Source organism: Panthera onca, chromosome X (genome assembly GCF_046562875.1).
Source record: "Panthera onca isolate mPanOnc1 chromosome X, mPanOnc1 haplotype 2, whole genome shotgun sequence".
Taxonomy (NCBI): Eukaryota; Metazoa; Chordata; class Mammalia; order Carnivora; family Felidae; genus Panthera; species Panthera onca.
The window spans coordinates 89693-108087 of NC_138357.1; the positions used below are offsets into that span (position 1 = coordinate 89693).

Sequence of the window (18395 nt, forward strand, 5' to 3'; positions counted from 1 at the left end):
TCAGAATCGGGGTGTGGGCACCTCGGGGGTCGGCCGTGCCCGGGCCCCCTTCTTGGGGTGACTGCCTGCCTCCCAGCACATGGGCGTGTTCTCAGGGCCCGGCTGCTCGCGGCACAGTGGACCGGGCCTTGGGAGGGGAGAGGCCCATCCATGGACAGAGGGGTCCTGGGTGCTCGTGGGGCAGGGGGGGCGGTCTTGTACCTGGTCCCCTCAGTGGGAAGACCAACGCCCTCTGTCCGAGGTCCCTCCCCCCCATGTCCCTGATCCTCCCTCCTGGGCCCCCGAGCCCCTCCCCCAACCCTCCCAGGCAGGCCCCCGAGCCACCCCCCCCAACCCTCTCTCACAGGCCCCCCTGAGTGCCAGCCACCTCCTCATCATGCTTGTAAGCACGCAATTGGGCGTCATGACCCTGTGGCTCTGGGCCTTGGGGTGGGGCCTCTGGGACACTGGGGTGTGGACACTGGGGTGGGTGGCTGTGAGCAGTGAGGGACCAGAGGTCTGACCCACCCGCACCCCTTCCTTGTGTCTCCTGCACGGGGAGGTGCTGCAGTGGTGAGAACAGAGTCGGGGGCTGGAAGAGGGCGGCCCTGGTGTGGGTCCCAGGCAGAGAGCCAGGCTGCAGGGCCTCAGGGAAGAGTGGGCACACACCGGGGGCAAGCAGACCGGGCGGGACCTTGGGGGCTGGGGGCGGCCCACGCAGCACACTCCCCTGCCCACTGTGGTCTTTTTGGGGTCCCCGTACAAGCGAATCCCCGGGGTTGGCCAGTCTCCTGGATTCAGGATGGGCTGGGCTGCCCTGTCCACACCTTGTCCCGTCTACACTGCCCCATCATCCACACTGCCCCATCCCCTTGTTTCTCCTTGACCTGTGTGTGCCCTTGGAGGCCTCAGGGTCGTTGGGAGACAGTCCTTGTTGCCAGGACACTGCGGTGGGGAACAGGAAGGTCTGGCAGCCCTGAGTTTATGGGGACCAGCACCCGGGAAGCCCCAAGTGGCTCCTCCCACACCCGCCACACTGGCAGGACTGTGTGCCTGGTGGCCAGCCCTTGGAAGACTCAGAAAGGCTGGTTTACAGACACAATAGCAGAGCTTTTAATATCCTGTAGCTGGAACAGCGTGGAAGGGAACCCACGCTCAGGTCACAAGCACGTCCCCGCGGAGTCACCCTGAGACCTGACCTTTGACTTCTGGCCGCAAGGGGGCGGCCACCAGCGGGCCCAGCAGGGAGCAAGGCACCTGAGGGGGCAGGCAGGACGCCCCAAGGCGGTGCTGAGGCCACACAGCCTCCCTTCCCTCACTGGCTGGCTGACTCCAGGAAGAGCTTCCGGAACTTGCTGTAGGCAGAGCTGCTGATGACGACCCTGACATTGGCCGCCCCTGCCTCAGGGATCACGTCCACGTCCCGCACTGTCGCCTCCTGGTGCAGCCAGCTGAGGAAGTGAGCAATGGACACGTCTGTGAGGCGGGCAAGGACCCCAAAGGGCTATGTTCCCAGGAACTTGTCCCAGGCAGAGAGCCGTCCCACAGAACGCTACCCCTGGAGCCCCATCCCCTGTCCCCAAAGAGTCCCATCCCCGCAGAGCCCTGTCCCCCAACCGCACACGGCCTTGATGTCACTGGTGGGGGACCTACTGCAACGAACCACCCCCCTGCATGCCTGTCAGCTCAAGGAGGCCGCTTGCCCCGCAGGCCAAGTCATTAACCCAGGTTCCCTGCAGGCGCGTCAGACACCTGGCACCTGCCCCGTGTGCTGGTGCTCCGCCCGGCCCTTCGTACACCTGCTTGGCCAGCCCCACGCACCTCAGCTGTGCCCCCGCCAGCCGGACTCGGAGCGTGAGGCCTGTCTCCCTGTGGCTCTCAGGACGGCGTCCTCCAGCCGGGCTCTCAGCTCCGGGAGCCCGTGTCCCAGGAGGGCGGACACGGCCACGACCTGGGATCCTGACGGGCTGTACCTGCGTCGGGGCGGCGGGCAGACCCCACTCAGCCCGGGGAACACCAGCGGGGGTCCCCAAGAACCCCCCCCCCCGTCCACGGGTCTGAACTGTGACTGTGTCAGACGGTCCCAGGAGAGGGCGCGACCCCGCTGGACAGGGACACAGGGACGGAGAAAACCATAAGGCTGCGGTGACACGGGGGGGGGGCTGTGGGGTTCAGAACATGCGACCCCAGAACACGGCTGCGGTGACACAGGGGGCCTGTGAGGGTGAGGGGTTCGGAACACGCCGCCCCTCCGATGGCATCGCGATTGTCTTGAGTTCAGGCACCTGAGGGAAGGCAGCCGGGACAAGGGCGCTGGGACCGCCCCTTTCCCTCCTGGGACCAGCAGGGGGCGCTCCGTGGAAAGCCGGCGGGGCGGGGCGGGGGGCGGTGAGAGGCGGGGTCGGTGAGGGGCGGTGGACGCCACAGGTCACCGGGCCGCGTCACCAGTACCTGCGGGAATGAGGTCCGGGGAGAGGGGGGCAGGCTGGGGTCCACTCACCCGACCTTGTTATGAACTTCCAGCACGGAGTCCAGCAGCGAGGCGGGCAGGCGCAGGCCCCGCAGGGCGGCCAGGACGCTGGGTTTCTGCAGCTCCGTCTCGGGGCGGCTCACGTGTCTCACGTGCACGACCAGATCCTGGGGAGCAGACGGGCCCCGTACTGGGGACGGGGTTCCGGGGGGGCACACAGGAGGACCCGCCGCGGCCGGGGGCTCTCACGGGCACCGCACGGTGGGGTGGGAGTGGGAGCCGGCCCGGCCCCCTCGCGGTCCCCCTGCCCTGGTTGCGGTGGAAGGGGGCGGGGCGGGGGCTCCCTGAGACCAGAGCTGGCCCGGGGCCCACGCAGTGTCCTTTGATCGGGGGTCCAGCCGTGGCCAGGCCGCCGCCCTCCATGTGGTCGGGGGCCCTGGGCGTCTCCCGCACGAAGACAGCTGGCACGTACCTGCGGGCTCAGGTAGGCCCCCGACCCCCCACCGGGTGCCTTGTTCATCATCCGCAGAAGCCTGAGTCTGCGTTACTCCAAATTTTAAAGGACACCTCTTCCTACATTTAAGTATCTTACAGGTAGGTGACCGATGCAGAATTGGGAAAACTCGGGCATCTGACTGGTGCAGCTGGTTTGGCTCAGGTCATGACCTCATGGTTGGTGGGTTCAAGCCGACAGCGTGGAGCCCGCTTGGGATCCTCTCTCTCCCTCTCTCCCAAGAGAAATAAAAAAGAATTTGGAAAATGCAGCACAGAAGAAAGAGCTGCCTGTAATTCTGCCCCTGGGAACAGGCACCGCCCACATTCCAGAATGTTCACTTCCAGGTTTTAGATGCGCTTAAAATTAAAAAAAAAATGTTTTACTTCAGAAATGTTCTAGATTTTCTGGAAATATGGCAGAGTGGACACGTGGCCCTCACCTTGCTGCCACAGCCAACATTAGTCATGGCGTGTGCCACAAGCCGGGGGTGACCCCGGGGTGCACTTGTGACGACATTCCAGGCTCTGTCCCAAGTCACTGGCCTCTCCCTTTCCGTTCTGGACACCACCCAGGACACTTGTCACATTGCCGGTCACCTGTCCTTAGCCCCTCTGAGCCCTGACCACGTTGAGCACCGTGCAGGCATTTTGTGGGACACCCTGTAGCTGAGGTCGGCCTGGTTCATTCTCCTGTTTACACCACGGTTCGGGGTTTAGGGGCAAGACCACAGAGAGCGTGCCCTGAGTCCTCGCGGCCACAGCTGTGCACACAGATGACCTGAGGGCTGAGGGGCAGGCGCCTGATCGCCCTGGACAGCGGTTCCACCTCCTTCTGTGAATTAGTCTTCACAGGGGTCACCGGACAGGGCTCAGTCTCAGGGTGGCTTAGGCACCACCTTCCTGAGGGTGTGTGTGTCCAGAGACCCGGCCCCCGGGTTGTGTCATGTGTGAGGGGACCTGGCCCCCATGTGGTGTCGTGTGAGGGGACCCAGCCCCCACGTTGTGTCGTGTGTGATGGCACCCAGTCCCAAGGTTGTGTCACATGTGAGGGGATCTGGCCCCCAAGTTGTGTCATGCTTGAGGGACTTTGCCCCCATGTTGTATTGTGCATGAGGGAATCCTGCCCCCCAAGTTGTGTCATGTATGAAGGGACCTGCTACCCAGGGTTATGTCGTGTGTGAAGGTACCAGATCGCTATGTTGTGTCACGTGTGAGGGGACCCGGTCCCCAAGGCTGTGTCATGTGAGGGGACCGGGCCCCACGTTACACAGGTGTTTTAGGTAATTTGGCCTCTGGGATCATCCCACACTCACTGAATGAGCCACGTCTTCCAGGGTGGCAGAGAAGGACTCAATCAGGCTGTGGGGCAGCTGGGAGAGGAAACCGACAGTGTCCATGTAGATGACAGCCACGTGGGAGGGCAGCCACCCCGCGTGGGCTGTGACGTCCAGTGTCGCAAACAGCCGATCCTGGGGCCGGATGGTGTTATCACCCGTCAGGGCCTTGATCAGCGTGGTTTTTCCTGGAAGGTGGGTCACAGTGGACGCACTGTGTGAGGCCCCCTCACACGTGTCCCACCTCGGTAGCAGTCGAACCCACGTGCATCTGGCCAAAGGGGCGGCCATGCATTGTGAGGTCTCTGAGCTCCTAGTCTCCACCCTGTGTGGTCAGAGAACCTGCTGTTCTCCGTCACGCTTGCAGCCCAGAGGGCCAGGGCCCAGGGTACGAGTGCCTGTATGCAGGACAGTGGTGGTGCGGACGGGGTGGTGATGGCTGAGGGGGTGAGGGCACCCGTGCACATGAGGATAGTATAGACACAGCGGTCACATTTGTACACATGTGGGTGACACGTGATTGGCATCCACGTAGACGAGGCAGGTTCTCCGCATGTCTGAGATGCAGTAGGTATCTGCATGGCGGAAAGGTGATGGTGTAGACAGGGGCCGTGGTGCCTATGGGGCATGTGTGTTGTCTGTGAGGTGGGCTGGGTGTCTGTGTAGACAGAGTGCTGGTGGTAGAATTGAGGTATGTGTATAAGGTGCACCGGACGTCTGTGTAGACGGAGTGATGATGGAGTGGGGTGGGTACACCGTGTGTGAGGTAGGCTGGGCGTCTGTGTAGACGGAGTGATGATGGAGTGGGGCAGGTACACTGTGTGTGAGATAGGCTGGGCGACTGTGTAGACAGGGGTGTTAGTGGAGTTGGGGTATAACATGGACTGGGCATCTGTGTAGATGGAGTGATGATGGAGTGGTTTGGGTACACTGTGTGTGTGAGGGGGGCTGAGTGTCCATACATGGGGGTGATGGTGGAGTTGGGGTACGTGTATAAGGCGGACTGGACGTCTGTGTAGATGGAGTGATGATGGAGTGGGGCAGGTACACTGTGTGTGACGTAGGCTGGGCGTCTGTGTAGACAGGGGTGTTGGTGGAGTTGGGGTATATGTATAACGTGGACTGGGCGTCTGTGTAGATGGAGTGGGGCAGGTACACTGTGTGAGGTAGGCTGGGCATCTGTGTAGACGGGGGTGTTGGCGGAGTTGGAATTGTGTAAGTTGGACTGGACATCTGTATAGATGGGGTGGTGGTGAAATCGGTGTGTGTGGGGGGGGGGTGGACGGGGGTGACAGCGTTAATGGAGTGTGGCGGTGTAGACAGGCAGGAGCTGTGTGTGTCTGCAATGGCCCCAGAGGACGTCCCCTCCACTCAGCCTTCCTGCAAGAATGCGCCCGTGTGTGCGCCTGGCCCCCGTGTTCGGGGCCACGCCAGCACCACGCCAGCTCGTGGACATTACTGGTGGCCACTGGCTTCAGCCCGCCCCACAGGTGAATGAGGAGATAACCCGGTAGGGCGGCCCCACCTGGACACACAGGTGCCCTCACCACACAGGTCCCGGGGCACGGACTCCTCTGTGCTGGTGAGCCACGGGCCGCGGGCGTAACCTAGCAGTACTGAGTTCGGTTGCCTCGGTGGAGCTCCAGAAGCTCGGTGCTGATGCCGCCGTGCGGGCGCACTCGCCATTTCCCACAAGGTGAGAGCCTGTATCTACCCAAGCGGGATTCTCTGCAGCTGCGGTGCCCCCGCACTTTCTGTTCCAGGTTTTGTGGGAAGTTCCCTCCCTCCTTGAGGACAGGGAGCTGGTGGCGTGAGGCTGGTGGGGACCTCACGCTGGCAGGGGACTGGACCTCGCGCAGCCCGGCACCCGCTGGCGGACCGGACCCCGACGGTGAGGAAGTCGCACCTGCCGTTGTCTCCCTTTACCGAGCACAGCCGTGAGCTCAGGGCTTCGGGACGAAGGAGACCCGAGGTTCCGTGTCCTGCAGACGATCGCGCTGAGTGCACACGTTAAGCTAAACCACGAGCCCTGTGGTGAGGTCCTACTGCGCACAGTGTGAACCGCTTTTATCCTTCTACGGGCCTGCCCACCATGAATGGTCTTAACACCGTCACCCTTCTGTCTCTCTCTGAGTCTCAACACACCTGTAAGAGAGGGGAGTGCAGTCTGCTGTCCAGCACTCGATGACCACGCTGCTGACCTGACGGGGCACCCGCCATGGGCCCTGCAAATGCCCCAGGCACATGAGCCACGCTTTTCACCTGTTCTCATCATCCGTCGGCCCTCTGAATCCCAGGGCCTTGTTGCGTTTACGAGAGGTTTCTCCCCAAATGCACTAGCAGGGTGGTGGGGGGATGGTGGACCCCCCCTCCAGGAGCCCCCAGAACTTCTCTCACCGCAGTTTGTATATCCCACCATGGAGACCACAGGAAACTCCCGCGGTCTGCGCTGCCTTCCCAGGAGACGTCTTTTGTCCCAAAGTCTGTCCAGGGCCTTCCGAATCTTCAGCTCCTCGTCCTTCAGCAGGCACCGTTGCACCTGCACGAGCGATTCTCCTACACACACCCAACACGGCGAGTCGGTGAGCACACTCACAAAGACGTAAGAGCAGAGTGAGCCACGCGGGTCCCTGTGTGCGTTGTGGACAGGCATTCTGCCACTGGGACCCCCCGCCCCCCGCCGGCCTGCTCTTCCACACTGCCCCAGCACCTTCCTGTCTGACAGATGGCTTCACCCAGTGGAGGGTGGCCTCGCCTCCGGACTTCTGCCCTCTGAGGTCACCTGGGCTCCCCTTTATTTGGGAGTAAGGGAGAGCCTCACAAGGAGAGCCCCCATGATATCCAGAGCCACCTGAGCGGTGCCCCAAAGACACATCTACATCCTGACCCCTGGGACCTGTGAATGGGAACTCATTTTGGAATATGGTCTGGGCGCATATAACTGGTGAGGGATCTGAGGGGGTCATCCTGGATCAGTGTGCCCTAAATCCAAAGACAAATGTCTGCATAACATAAGAGAAGACAGGAGAAGCCGTGTGAAGATGTGAAGACCCATGTGGGAGGGACGCAGCCACGAGCCCAGGGACACCTGGAGCCCCAGAAGCTGCAAGAGGCAGGAAGGACCCTCCCCTGGAGCCTCTGGAGGGAGCACAGCCCTGCCCACTTGGATCTCAGTGGCTCTGCCCTCCCCCGACCCGATCTCAGCGGCCCTGCCCCCACCCCACCCCCCAGATCTCAGACTTCTGGTCTCCAGAGCTGAGAGAGTAGATTCCTGAGGTTTTAAGGCTCTGGCTTGTGGTCCTTCATTGCAGCCACCCCAGCAGACCACGTAGATATCCTAGTTTGTGTGAATGGGACCATGTACGGGGTCATATGCAGCCCCACTGGGATCTTTTAGAGTTGCTGTCCCCTTCCTAAGGGTGGCTGCCGTGGCATACCCCCTTCTGAGCACGCGGTGACAAGACCTCACGTTACCTGACCCCATGATGTAGCGTGAGCCTCCTCCCCGTCCATCCAGGCGGGTGGTGCTGCTCAGGTGGGACCTGCCGTGGAAAGGGGGCATCTCAGTAGACAGGGTGAGACGTCCGTGCCCATCTAGGGGGAGCGCACCAGGTGACAGCACACAGACGCGAGGGTGAGATGAGAACTCTGGGTGGAGAGAGCGAGGCAGGGGGCCGTTCCTCCTGCCTGGATCTTCACCGTCACCGAAGGGGGGGCCCCACAGCAGGGTGACCTGTCCGGGTAGGCACGCTGCTTGGACAGGAGCCTGACAGGCCTCGTCCGGGAGGGCACGGCCAGCCCTGCCTTCCGTCTTCACCGCACCCCAGGCAAAGGGTCGGACATGCGACTGCGAGCCACGAGAGCTGGGGTGTGCCCCGAACCTGAGAAGGGGGAGCTCAGCCAGCGCCACCTGCAGCCGGGCCTCCTTCGTCCGGGCGTTGCAGCGGAAAATGGAAAGAACAACGGTGAATCGGTCAAACACCTGCACGCCCCAGGCGGCCTCGAGTTCTTTCTGGAAACGGAGGGAGGGAGTGAGGGCATCTGCAGCGGTGTCTCGGGTGAAGGGGGCCGCCGAGATGGCGTCGTTGATCCCGGGGCCTCCTCGGTCCGACCCGACTCCCTCGGCCCGGGGCCCGGAGCGTGGGAAGCGCCCTGAGACTCCCGCGTACCTTGGTGGGCGGGGCCATCCTCTCCACATTCAGAAAGACCGCGGTGATTTCTGGCAACGCTCTGATTTTCTCTGAGGAAAAGAGAAGGTTCGGTCGGACGTCAGGGCTCCATGGGGTCTGTCGTGGGGCCGACCCTGGGCTCAGGCTGGCTGTGGTCACCGGGTACCCCTCGACTCCCTGAGTGCGTATTTGGGAAGTCGGGTGTGTGAGGCAGGGGAGGGGAGGACCGGGGTCCCTTCGGGGGTCGTGGGTCTTGCACACACAGGTGACACGACCCCACGGGGTCTGAATGGCTCCATGACCTGCGGTGACAGAGCCGGGCGGTGAGCACCCCCTCAGCGTATCCGCAGGGCTCGCCGCGCTCAAGTGTGACACCCCCGGGGGTCCCTGGAAGGCAGGGTTCACACACAGCACCCTGTCTGCGGGGAGGGCCAGGCTGGGGTCCCAGGGCCGGTTTCCACCCGACTCTGAATTGCCCCAACGGCCCCACTGGGCACAGTTGAGGTTGCGATCGGGGCACGGAGGCGTTTTGGACGTCTGATCCAAGTTCCCGTGAGGACGCCTCTACTCGGCCCAGACGGCGAGAGCCCCACCGTTCCTGCTCCAGGAGGAAGAGAGCCAAGGAGCAGGGCCCACCTGTCAGGTGCCGCAAGGTCCCTCTGCCGAACGTGACCTTCCCGTCGGGTGTTCTGGCGGGCACCACCATCCTTTCCACCACCGACCAGCGGTCCAGCGTGTGGACCAGAGATTCCGCCTCCGCCACCTGCCGGTCAGCTTCGGGGACACACAGGGCCAGGGTGAGGGACACACCCCTGCGAGGTCGGCCCCGGGGCCCCATGCTCCCCAGCTCGGATGGCTGCCCGCACGGCGGCACAGAGGTCCGGACGCGGCACCCAGGTAGGCACCTGTTCCGAAACACAGCTGTGTGCCTCCAGACCCAGACCGTTGCAGCCTCCGCTCGCGCTGGACGCCGGGGGCTGGGCAGATAACGGGACGTGTGCTCGGTGAGGCCCCCGCGGTCTGTTGTGACCCAGTGGACAGCGGGTCTCCTGACGGAGCCCAGGAACTGGCTACCTTCATTGCCTGCAGGGTGGGCTGTGAGCCCCCGCTTAGGCAGGGAGTGGGGCGCTGGTGCCGGTGGGTCCTGGGGCTTGGAGTCCTGACTGCTGCCGACAGGGCCGAGGGGGTCTCAGGGCTCTGTGACACGGAGGCCAGCGTGCTGGGTCCCACCCCTGTGAGACTTGTACTAAGCGCCCTCTGTGCCCCAGTGCGGTCCGCCCTCTCCCGGCGGCCGCCTTGGAGCACAGTGTCCTCAGGTTCTCCTGAGGGACCTCGCTGGTCCTCCTCACTTCTGCCCCTCTGGGTGGGGCCCCCTGACTTCCCTCCTTAACCATCACACTTGGGGCATCAGCAACCCCCACAGACACGGTCTTTCCTGACCTCCGTGGGGGGCCACATCCCCACTCAACCGTGGATCACCGTGCAGCTTTCCACAACCCCCCTGGCGGTCCTGCTCCTGTGGCCACTCCCACAGCCACCGGCCTGGGGGTCTGGTCGAAGTGCCACGTGGGACCCCCAAAGCTAATGCTCAGGGATCCACCAGGTGGGGATGAAACCTCAGGACAGTTATGTATTCACAGTTCACATGCACGGGCTCACTCACAACTGGGCCCTGCTCGCAGGACTACGGGAGGCTTCCCCCACCCCTCACCTCCCCACCCCCGCACCACAACTCCCTACCCCTGCACCACAGCTCCCCACCCCTGCCCCACACCTCCCCTCCCTGCCCCACACCTCCCCTCTCCTGCCTCACACCTCGGCACCACACCACTGAAGACCAGTTGACACCACTTCCTTGTACCCCATCTATCACATCTGGCCATTAGGAGAAAATTACAGGGTATACTGACAGGTGACAAACATGATGTAAAGACACAGAGCAGCGTCAGAGCCAGTGGAATATGGCAGGAATGCTGGAATTATCGGACCAGGAACTTACAACAACTATGATTCATATGCTAAGGGCTCTGACAGATAAAGGAGCCGGCACGCAAGGACAGATGGGCAACAAGCAGACAGATGGAAATTTGAAGAAAGAGCCAAACAGAAATGCTGGCTGTCACAAACACTCCAACGAAAAGGAAGAATCCGCTAATAGGCTTATGAGTGGGCCGGGCAAGGCCAAGTAATGAATCTCTAAGCTTGAAGACAGGACAAGAGTCGTGATGAAGAAATTCCGACTGTGAATGACGTAGAGAAACTGAAAAGTCAAGCCACAAACTAGAAGAAAATATTTGTAAAAAACATCTGAGAAAGGGCTGTTATTCAGAAGAACCCTTAAAACTTAGCAATAAAAGAAGAACTTGAGGGGCGCCTGAGGGCTCAGTCGGTCGAGCGTCCGACCTTGGCTCAGGTCATGATCTCGCGGTTCGTGAGTTCGAGCCCCACGTCGGGCTCTGTGCTGACAGCTCAGAGCCCGGAGCCTGCTTCGGATTCTGTGTCTCTCTCTCCTTCTGCCCTTGCCCTGCTGGCACTCTGTCTCTGTCTCTCAAAAAGTGAATAAACATTAAAAAATGTATTTTAAGGGGCCCCTGGGTGGCTCAGTGGGTTGAGTGTCCAACTTCGGCTCAGGGCATGATCTTGCTGCTCATGAGTTCGAGCCCCGCATCGGGCTCTGTGCTGAGAGCTCAGAGCCTGGAGCCTGCTTTGGATTCTGTGTCTCTCTCTCTCTGCCCCTTCCCTGCTCATGCTCTGTCTCTGTCTCTCAAAGATGAATAAATGTTTAAAAAAATTAAAAAAAAAAAAAAAACTTGATCAAAAGCTGGGCCAAACGGGATGCCTCAGTGGCTCGGTCGGTTGAGGGTCTGACTTTGGCTCAGGTCACAATCTTATGGTTTGTGAGATCGAGCTCTGCGCGGGGCTGTCAGTGGGAGCTGGCTTGGGACCCTCTGCCCCCTCTCTCTTCACCTCTCCTGCTCCCGCTCTCTGAGAAATAAACTTTAAAAAAATTTATAATAAAAATATAAAAAAAAAACAAAAGCTGGGCTGAAGACCTAACACACACCTGACCACAGAAGCTGGGGAGAGACGCTCTACACCATATGTGGTCGGGGAAATGAATGCACGTTACCTCAAGAGCCACGCACACCTGTGAAGCTGGCCCAGACGCAGAACACGGACAACACCTGACACTGGTGACACGGGTGCAGCAAGAACCCTCCTTCGTCACTGATGGGAACCCAAAGTGGTGCAGCCGCTGGCAAAGCAGTTTGGTGCTTTCTTATAAAACCAAATGTGCTCTTACCAGAGGGTCCAGCAGAATGCTCCCTGGTATTTACCCAAGTGAACAGAAACTTAGGTCCACACAAAGCTGCACGTGGATGTTTACAGCAGCTTGGCAGCAACCTTGATGTCCCTCAGCAGGTGGATGAATAAATACACTGGGGGCCATCCAGACAATAGGGTCTTAGCACCACCAGAAACAAATGAGCTGTATGGCCACAGAAACTCACGCAGGAGCCTTAGATGCATGTGATTGAGCAACAGGAGCCGGTCTGAAAAGGCTGCGTGGTGGATGGTTCTAACCCTATGACGTTCTGGAAAAGGCAGAACGAGGCACATAGTAAAAACATCTGCAGTTGCCAGGAAGGGGGTGGGGTGAAGCATGAACAGGAGGGGCAGTGAAACCCTCTGCAGAATCCTGTAATGATGGATCCGTAACATTGTACATTGTCTAGACCCACAGAGCGTGAAACACTGAGAGTGAATCGTACTGTAAACCATGGACTCTGGGTGATTCCATGTTCACGTAGGTTCCTGGATCGTAATCCGTGTCCTGCTCTGATGGGGATGCTGGTAACACACGAGGCTAACCAGGTGGGATAGGAGGTATAGGGAACCCTCTGTACTGTCTTCTCAAGTTTCCTGTGCAACTAACACTACTCTAAAAGGATTTAAAAGAGAAAACAAGGAACATAGCACTGAGATGGAATGTTCTTGAACAGGAAAGTTCACAGGAACAGAGAGCAGATTCGTGGCTGTGAGGGACTGGATGGGGATGCGATGCAAAGTGGCTGGTATTAAGGGGACAGGGCCTCCTGTGGTGATATGAACCACACAGAGGGGCTGGCTGCAATGTGCTAAATGCTACTGAACTGTGCCCAGCAGAAGGCTAATTGTACGAATGACATGTTAATAAAGGTCTAAGGGGAAGAGGGGAATTAAAAGAACCCACTGTATCAGGTCACCCTCCTGCTCAATGCAGAGTACTCATGACAACCCCAGCACTTACAGCCCACATCAGTGTGTGTTAGACACCCAGGGACTCCACTGTAAGTGCCCCCACCTCCCCACAGCCACCCAGTCAGCCTGCCGGGGGTCACAGGCCGTGCTCCCTGGAGGACCCCTCTCTGGAGGCTGTCCTCACATCTCTGTGCCTGCCCCTTTCCACTGTGGGGGGAACGGTGGTGGTCCCAGGCAGCTGCCCTGGAGAGGGCAGGCAGACAAGAGTTTGCGGTTCCGGGTATAAAGTGCATGTACTATAACCGTCTCCTTGCGCAATCTTTAGTATTCAATGGTTACATAAATGAAAATGCTGCACAGTAAGGTACTTAAGGATCCGTCTCACACACACACACTCACAAACACACATAGACGGGGCACACTGGCTCTAGAGTTTTGTTAGATTCTTTACAAAAGAACGGGTAGGACACAACACACAATGCAGGGGAGAGGAGGGCTTAACCAGGAAGCAGGCAGCAAGGGGATAGGGCCAGGCAGCAGGGAGCTGGTTCTGCCTCCAGCAGGTTTAGGGGGATGGGTGCTGGCATTTCAGTGCTGCGCTTGGCGCCCCGCCCCCTCAGCCCAAGCCCTCCGAGTCTCCGCCCCCCGATGCCCCGCCCCTCCCAATCTCCGCCCCCAGAGCGCCAGCCCTGAGCTCTGGCATTGGAAGCCCCGCCCATCCGAATCTCCGCCCCCAGCGCCAGCCCTGAAAGCCCCGCCCCCAGCCTCCACTCCGGAGTTCAAGCGCCTACAACCACGCCCCCCCAGCCCCGACCCCACACTGAGCTCCAGCCCTATTCTCCCGAGTCTCCGCCCCCTGGAAGCCCCGCCTCTGAGTCCCCGGCTCCGCCCGCGGCGCAGTTCCTGCGCACCTCGGGTCAGCTGCGGCTTCCCGGGTCCCCACTTGACCTCAGGGTGAACCAGGCACACACGCTGGGTCCCCACCGGCAGCAAAGGGTCCCTCCTCAGCAGCTCCTCCTCCTCTTCTTCCTCGTCCTCGGCATCTTCTGGTTCCTCCACCTCTCCCGTTCGGCTTCTCGGGCCATCAGCCGGTGGGCCCCGTCCTCCGCACCCTCGCTCCTTGAGGCCCCCGGGCCCGAAGGTGGCGAGCGCGCGCTCAGGGCAGAACAGCAGCGGCGGCGCGGGTCTCAGAGCCTGGTGGCCAAGAACCACGCGAGACAGCCAGGCCCCCGGGCGGATGGCGGCCCGCAGGGTCTACTTCCCGCGCTCGCCGGAACGCTATGGGGCGGGGCTTCGGGCGGGACGTGTTCCCATGCGAACTCCCCGTTGGCCGCCGGACTTCACGTGCTCGCCGCCGCTTGATTGGCGCGAGTGGTCCTGGGCAGGCAAAATTTGGGACTATGCCGCCGGGGATTAGCTTCGCTTCCGCGGATCCTGCTCAGGGTGTATGCCCGCATCGGTAGTGCCACCAGCGGGTCAGGCGCGGGCATCCGACCCTGGGCGGGCGCTTCCCCACACCCGTCCCTATCCGGCTTCTGAGCGGGATCGGTGGTTTGGTCCTGGAGGCCTGACTGCTCCCCCAGAGGTCCCACATATTGCCAGGAGGTACGAGGCTGCCCCGGGGGTGGGGGTGCCTCCAGATCCTGCCTTGGGGGTCCGAATGAAGCAGCGGGGGTCCCACATCTTGCCTTGGGGGTCCGAGTGAGGCCGCGGGGGTCCACATCCAGCCTTAGGGTTAGAGGAGCTCCCTCGGGGGTCCCACATCCAGCCTTGAGGATAGGAGTGCTCCCTCAGGGGTCCCACATCCTGTATTGGGGGTCCGAGTGCTGCCCTGGGGGGGGGGTCTCCACATCCTGCCTTGGGGTCCGAGGGAGGCCGCGGGGGGCACACATCATGACTTGGGGCTCAGAGTGGTCCCCCAGGGTTCCCACACCCTGCTTAGGGGTGGGAAGGCACCCCTTGGGGGGTCCTACATCCTGCCTTGGGAGGTCCGAGTGCTCCTCCAGGTTTCACACATCTTGCCTTGGGGGTCTGAGACCTTTTCGGGGGTCCGGAATTCTACCTTGCAGGTCTAGTACTGCCCTGGGGGATCCCACATCCTGCCTTGGAGGGTGGCCCATACATTTGTCTGGCCATGGAACCCAAAAACTAATCCGGACCGGCACCCTCCCTTATGCACTCCACTCAGCCCTTTTGGTCAACAACTGCACTGTTGTGGGTTCAGTCCCTGGAGCCTCCTGGGACCTAACCCTAAATATAACTGAAACACTAATCATAACCCTCAACCGAAACCTAACCCTATCTCCAAACCTAACCCTATGCTTGACCTGCACCATCCCATGGGCCCTCACTTTAGCCCTCTAGGGAGATCACCAGCCTGGAGTAGCTTTGGCCCTGGCGGCATTCCTGGACCAAACCCTAACCCTAGCTAAGGCTCTCTCCCCATGGGGACCCAATACCAAAGTCTGACAACAGCAAACACACGGGTTCCAGAATCGGTGTAGAAATACTCGGCATGGAACGTGGAACATCATGTCATTTCCCAAGCGTGACTGCAGCTGAAGGAGAGGATTCCTGAGCCTACACGAAGAGTGGCACATACATTTGTCTGGCTTTGGAACACAAGGACTAATCCTGACAGGAACCCTCCCTTGTGCAGGCCACTCAACCCTTCAGGGAGACAACTGCACTGCTCTGGGTTCAGACCCTGGAGCCTCCTTGGACCTAAACCTAACCCTAACTGTAACCCTAACCATAACCCTCACCCTAACCCTAACTCTATCCCTTACCTACACTTGACCTGCACCCTTCATGGGCCCTCGCTTCAGCCCTCGAGGGAAATCACGAGAAGAGTCACTTCATCCCTGGTGACGTCTCTGGACCGAACCCTCACTGAAGCTAAGGCTGTCTCCTGATGAGGACCCATTCCTAACTCTGAAAACACATTGCACATGGGTCCCAGTAGCGGTGCATGATCAATTTGAGGGAATGTGGAAAATCACCATGTCATTTCCAAAGCCCAATTGGATTTGCACGACGGGGCTCCTGACGCCCTGCTGAAGAGTGGCCCACACAAGAGGCTGGCCCTGGAAGCCAAAATCTAAGCCTGACCGGCAGCCTTAACCTATACCTAACCCTAACCCTAACCCTACACCTACCCTAACCCCTACCCCTACCCCTAACTTTAACCCTAACCCATTTCAAGTTTCCCCACTGGTGCCCCAGGTAGAAATAGACAATTGGGAACAAATTAATGAATGAACACAGATTGAACATCTGTGTTTTATTTTTATTTATTTATTTTTAATGTTTTTAAATGTTTTTATTTATTTTTGAGACAGAGAGAGACAGAGCATGAGCAGAGGAGGGGCAGAGAGAGAGGGAGACACAGAATCCAAAGCAGGCTCCAGGCTCTGAGCTGTCAGCACAAAACCCGACATGGGGCTCGAACTCATGGACTGTGAGATCGTGACCTGAGCTGAAGTCAGACCCTTAACCGACTGAGCCACCCAGGCGCCCCGAACATCTGTGTTTTAAATGAACATCTGTGTTAAATGAACACAGATGGAACATATTTGATATTGAAAGGGATTTGATATTTAAACGTATTGTTTGTTGGTTTAAGATAGACATGTCTTTAAAGTTATCATTAAGTAAATAAAACTTTTTTTATTTAAAAAAAATTTTAATGTTTATTTTTTGAGGGAGAGACAGAGCGTGAGCGGGGGAGGGGCAGAGAGAAAGAGGGAGGCACAGAATCCGAAGCAGGCTCCAGGCTCTGAGCTGTCAGCACAGAGCTCGACATGGGGCTCAAAACCACAAGCTGTGAGATCATAACCTGAGCCGAAGTCAGATGCTTAACTGACTGAGCCACCCAGGCGCCCCCATAAAATTTTTTTCTACCTAATGTTTTCTGAAGGTCAAATAAGGTCTTGTTATCTCTGTTACAATTTGTCAGCAAAAAAGGTGACTTATAATGATGGTTAATTTTGTCTGTCTCAAAGTTTTCATGGGTAATTTTTACGATAGCTTTCAAAGTTTTTGGTAACCTAAAACGTTAAAGTTTTGCTTGCATGATAAATTGAGAATTGAGATTGAATTAGTTGGATATCAGGCGAGATAAGAGGCTAATTACTAATTACTAAATGTAGGTTTGTGCTTCTGACTTGTTGCAGAGAAACAAAGGATATTTGGATATGTGAGGAAACATGCTTAATAGATTCATAAGTTTGTCATCTAAAGAAATTCTGCTGTAACGTAGAGTTCACATTTGGTTACTACTTAGTTTTCAGTGGAGACTAAGATTTCTAAGAGTTAAAATTCTGCTAAATGTAGTTAACACTGATGGAAATAAGAAAAGGAACTCTGTAGAGAAGTAGGAGATATGAAAGAAAGATATAAGAAATTGAAATATAGTTTTGGTGAAGGTAAAAGAAAGTAATCTTGTCCTAAATGAGACTGGTTATTTTAAAAGAAATGGCTTGGGAGAAAATCTAAATGGAAAGGAAAGTTGTAGAAGGTCTATGTGGGGAAATCTTTGGAAAGGAATTTTATGTGTGGTCAGGATGGGCTAAGGTTAAAATAATTGGATTTTAGGGGCACCTGGGTGGCTCAGTCAGTTGAGCATCCGACTTCAGATCAAGTCATGATCTCACAGTTCGTGAGTTCGAGCCCTGCATCGGGCTCTGTGCTGACAGCTCAGAGCCTGGAACCTGCTTTGGATTCTGTGTCTCCCTCTATGTCCTCCCCTCCTCCCCTTCTCAAAAATAAATAAACATTAAAAAATTTTAAAAAATAAATGGATTGTAAATTGCACTGTGTTAAGATTCAATTCCTCCTCCTTTGATCCAAAGGCTTGGAAAATAATAGCAATACCCTTGGTGTCGGCCTCCAAATTCTCCACATTTGTGTTGTTTCTGTTTAGCAGAGAATGGATGCCTCTGCCATATGAGGAATGGATGATATATAAAGGGCTTTTACTGAGATACATGGGAGCCATCTTACTAAACTTAGCCCATTGTATGCCGAAATTGATATCCACATGGCTGGAACATATGTGTGTGGGCATTGCTAAAAAAGGCAGGGAAATAGACCTTGGCTTTGGCCCTTTAATCCCCTCCCTCAATGGTGGGTGATCAATATGTAAGTTCCTGTTGGGCAAAAGTAAAATTAGTGCATTCTATGACAACCAGGGAAGTCTCGCTTGGTCACAGTCCATACCCCCAAGGTCCTGCAGACAGGAAACGGAGGGGTAGGAGAAATTGGGGAAGAAAAGGTCAGCTCTCAGGGGTAAGGTCAAGCCTGGGTAAGAGTGGCTACTCCCAGCACCTCACAAGACTGACAGGGCTTTTGGCTGCCAGTCACATAGCCAGCCAAAACACGGGGTCAGAAGATCAGGTTTCTCCTGGCCAGCTATAGGAAATTGAGATAAGGGACGCCTTTCTTCCTTTTTCTTATAGATGGATAATTCCCCAACCAAGGCCATTATTCCTTTGGAATGCATTATGATTCATTTCCTATTGCGCAAAGCCTTGGCCCCAATACAAATTGGAGGAGAAAACATGGCTTCAGAAGGAAAATATCAATGATAATACTATCCTACAATTGAACTTGTTTTGCAAATGTAAAGAAAAATGGGGAGAATCCCCCTATGTTCATTGTTTTGGGGCCTTAAAAAAATCAAAATATATGTAAGCAATGATTTAA

At 57.7% G+C, this 18395-nt stretch overlaps 1 protein-coding gene and 1 long non-coding RNA gene across 2 annotated transcripts; one reads left to right on the top strand and one right to left on the bottom strand.

Annotated features, from left to right (window-relative positions):
- Positions 1-1068: 1068 nt before the first annotated feature.
- LOC145714425 (putative GTP-binding protein 6) lies at positions 1069-13943 on the bottom strand (the record flags this gene model as incomplete). The annotated part of the gene is given in 11 exon segments (XM_081793926.1): positions 1069-1430; positions 1801-1840; positions 1843-1952; positions 2480-2616; positions 4258-4466; positions 6676-6834; positions 7753-7820; positions 8160-8290; positions 8448-8518; positions 9084-9221; positions 13601-13943. Coding segments are annotated over 11 exon segments (1542 nt in total), but the record flags the coding sequence as incomplete, so codon positions are not given.
- Positions 13944-13983: 40 nt separating this feature from the next.
- Positions 13984-17501, top strand: LOC145714317 (uncharacterized). Its single transcript, XR_014136837.1, has 2 exons — positions 13984-14294; positions 16031-17501. It is a non-coding gene; the product is annotated as an uncharacterized LOC145714317 (long non-coding RNA).
- The last annotated feature ends 894 nt before the right edge of the window (positions 17502-18395 follow it).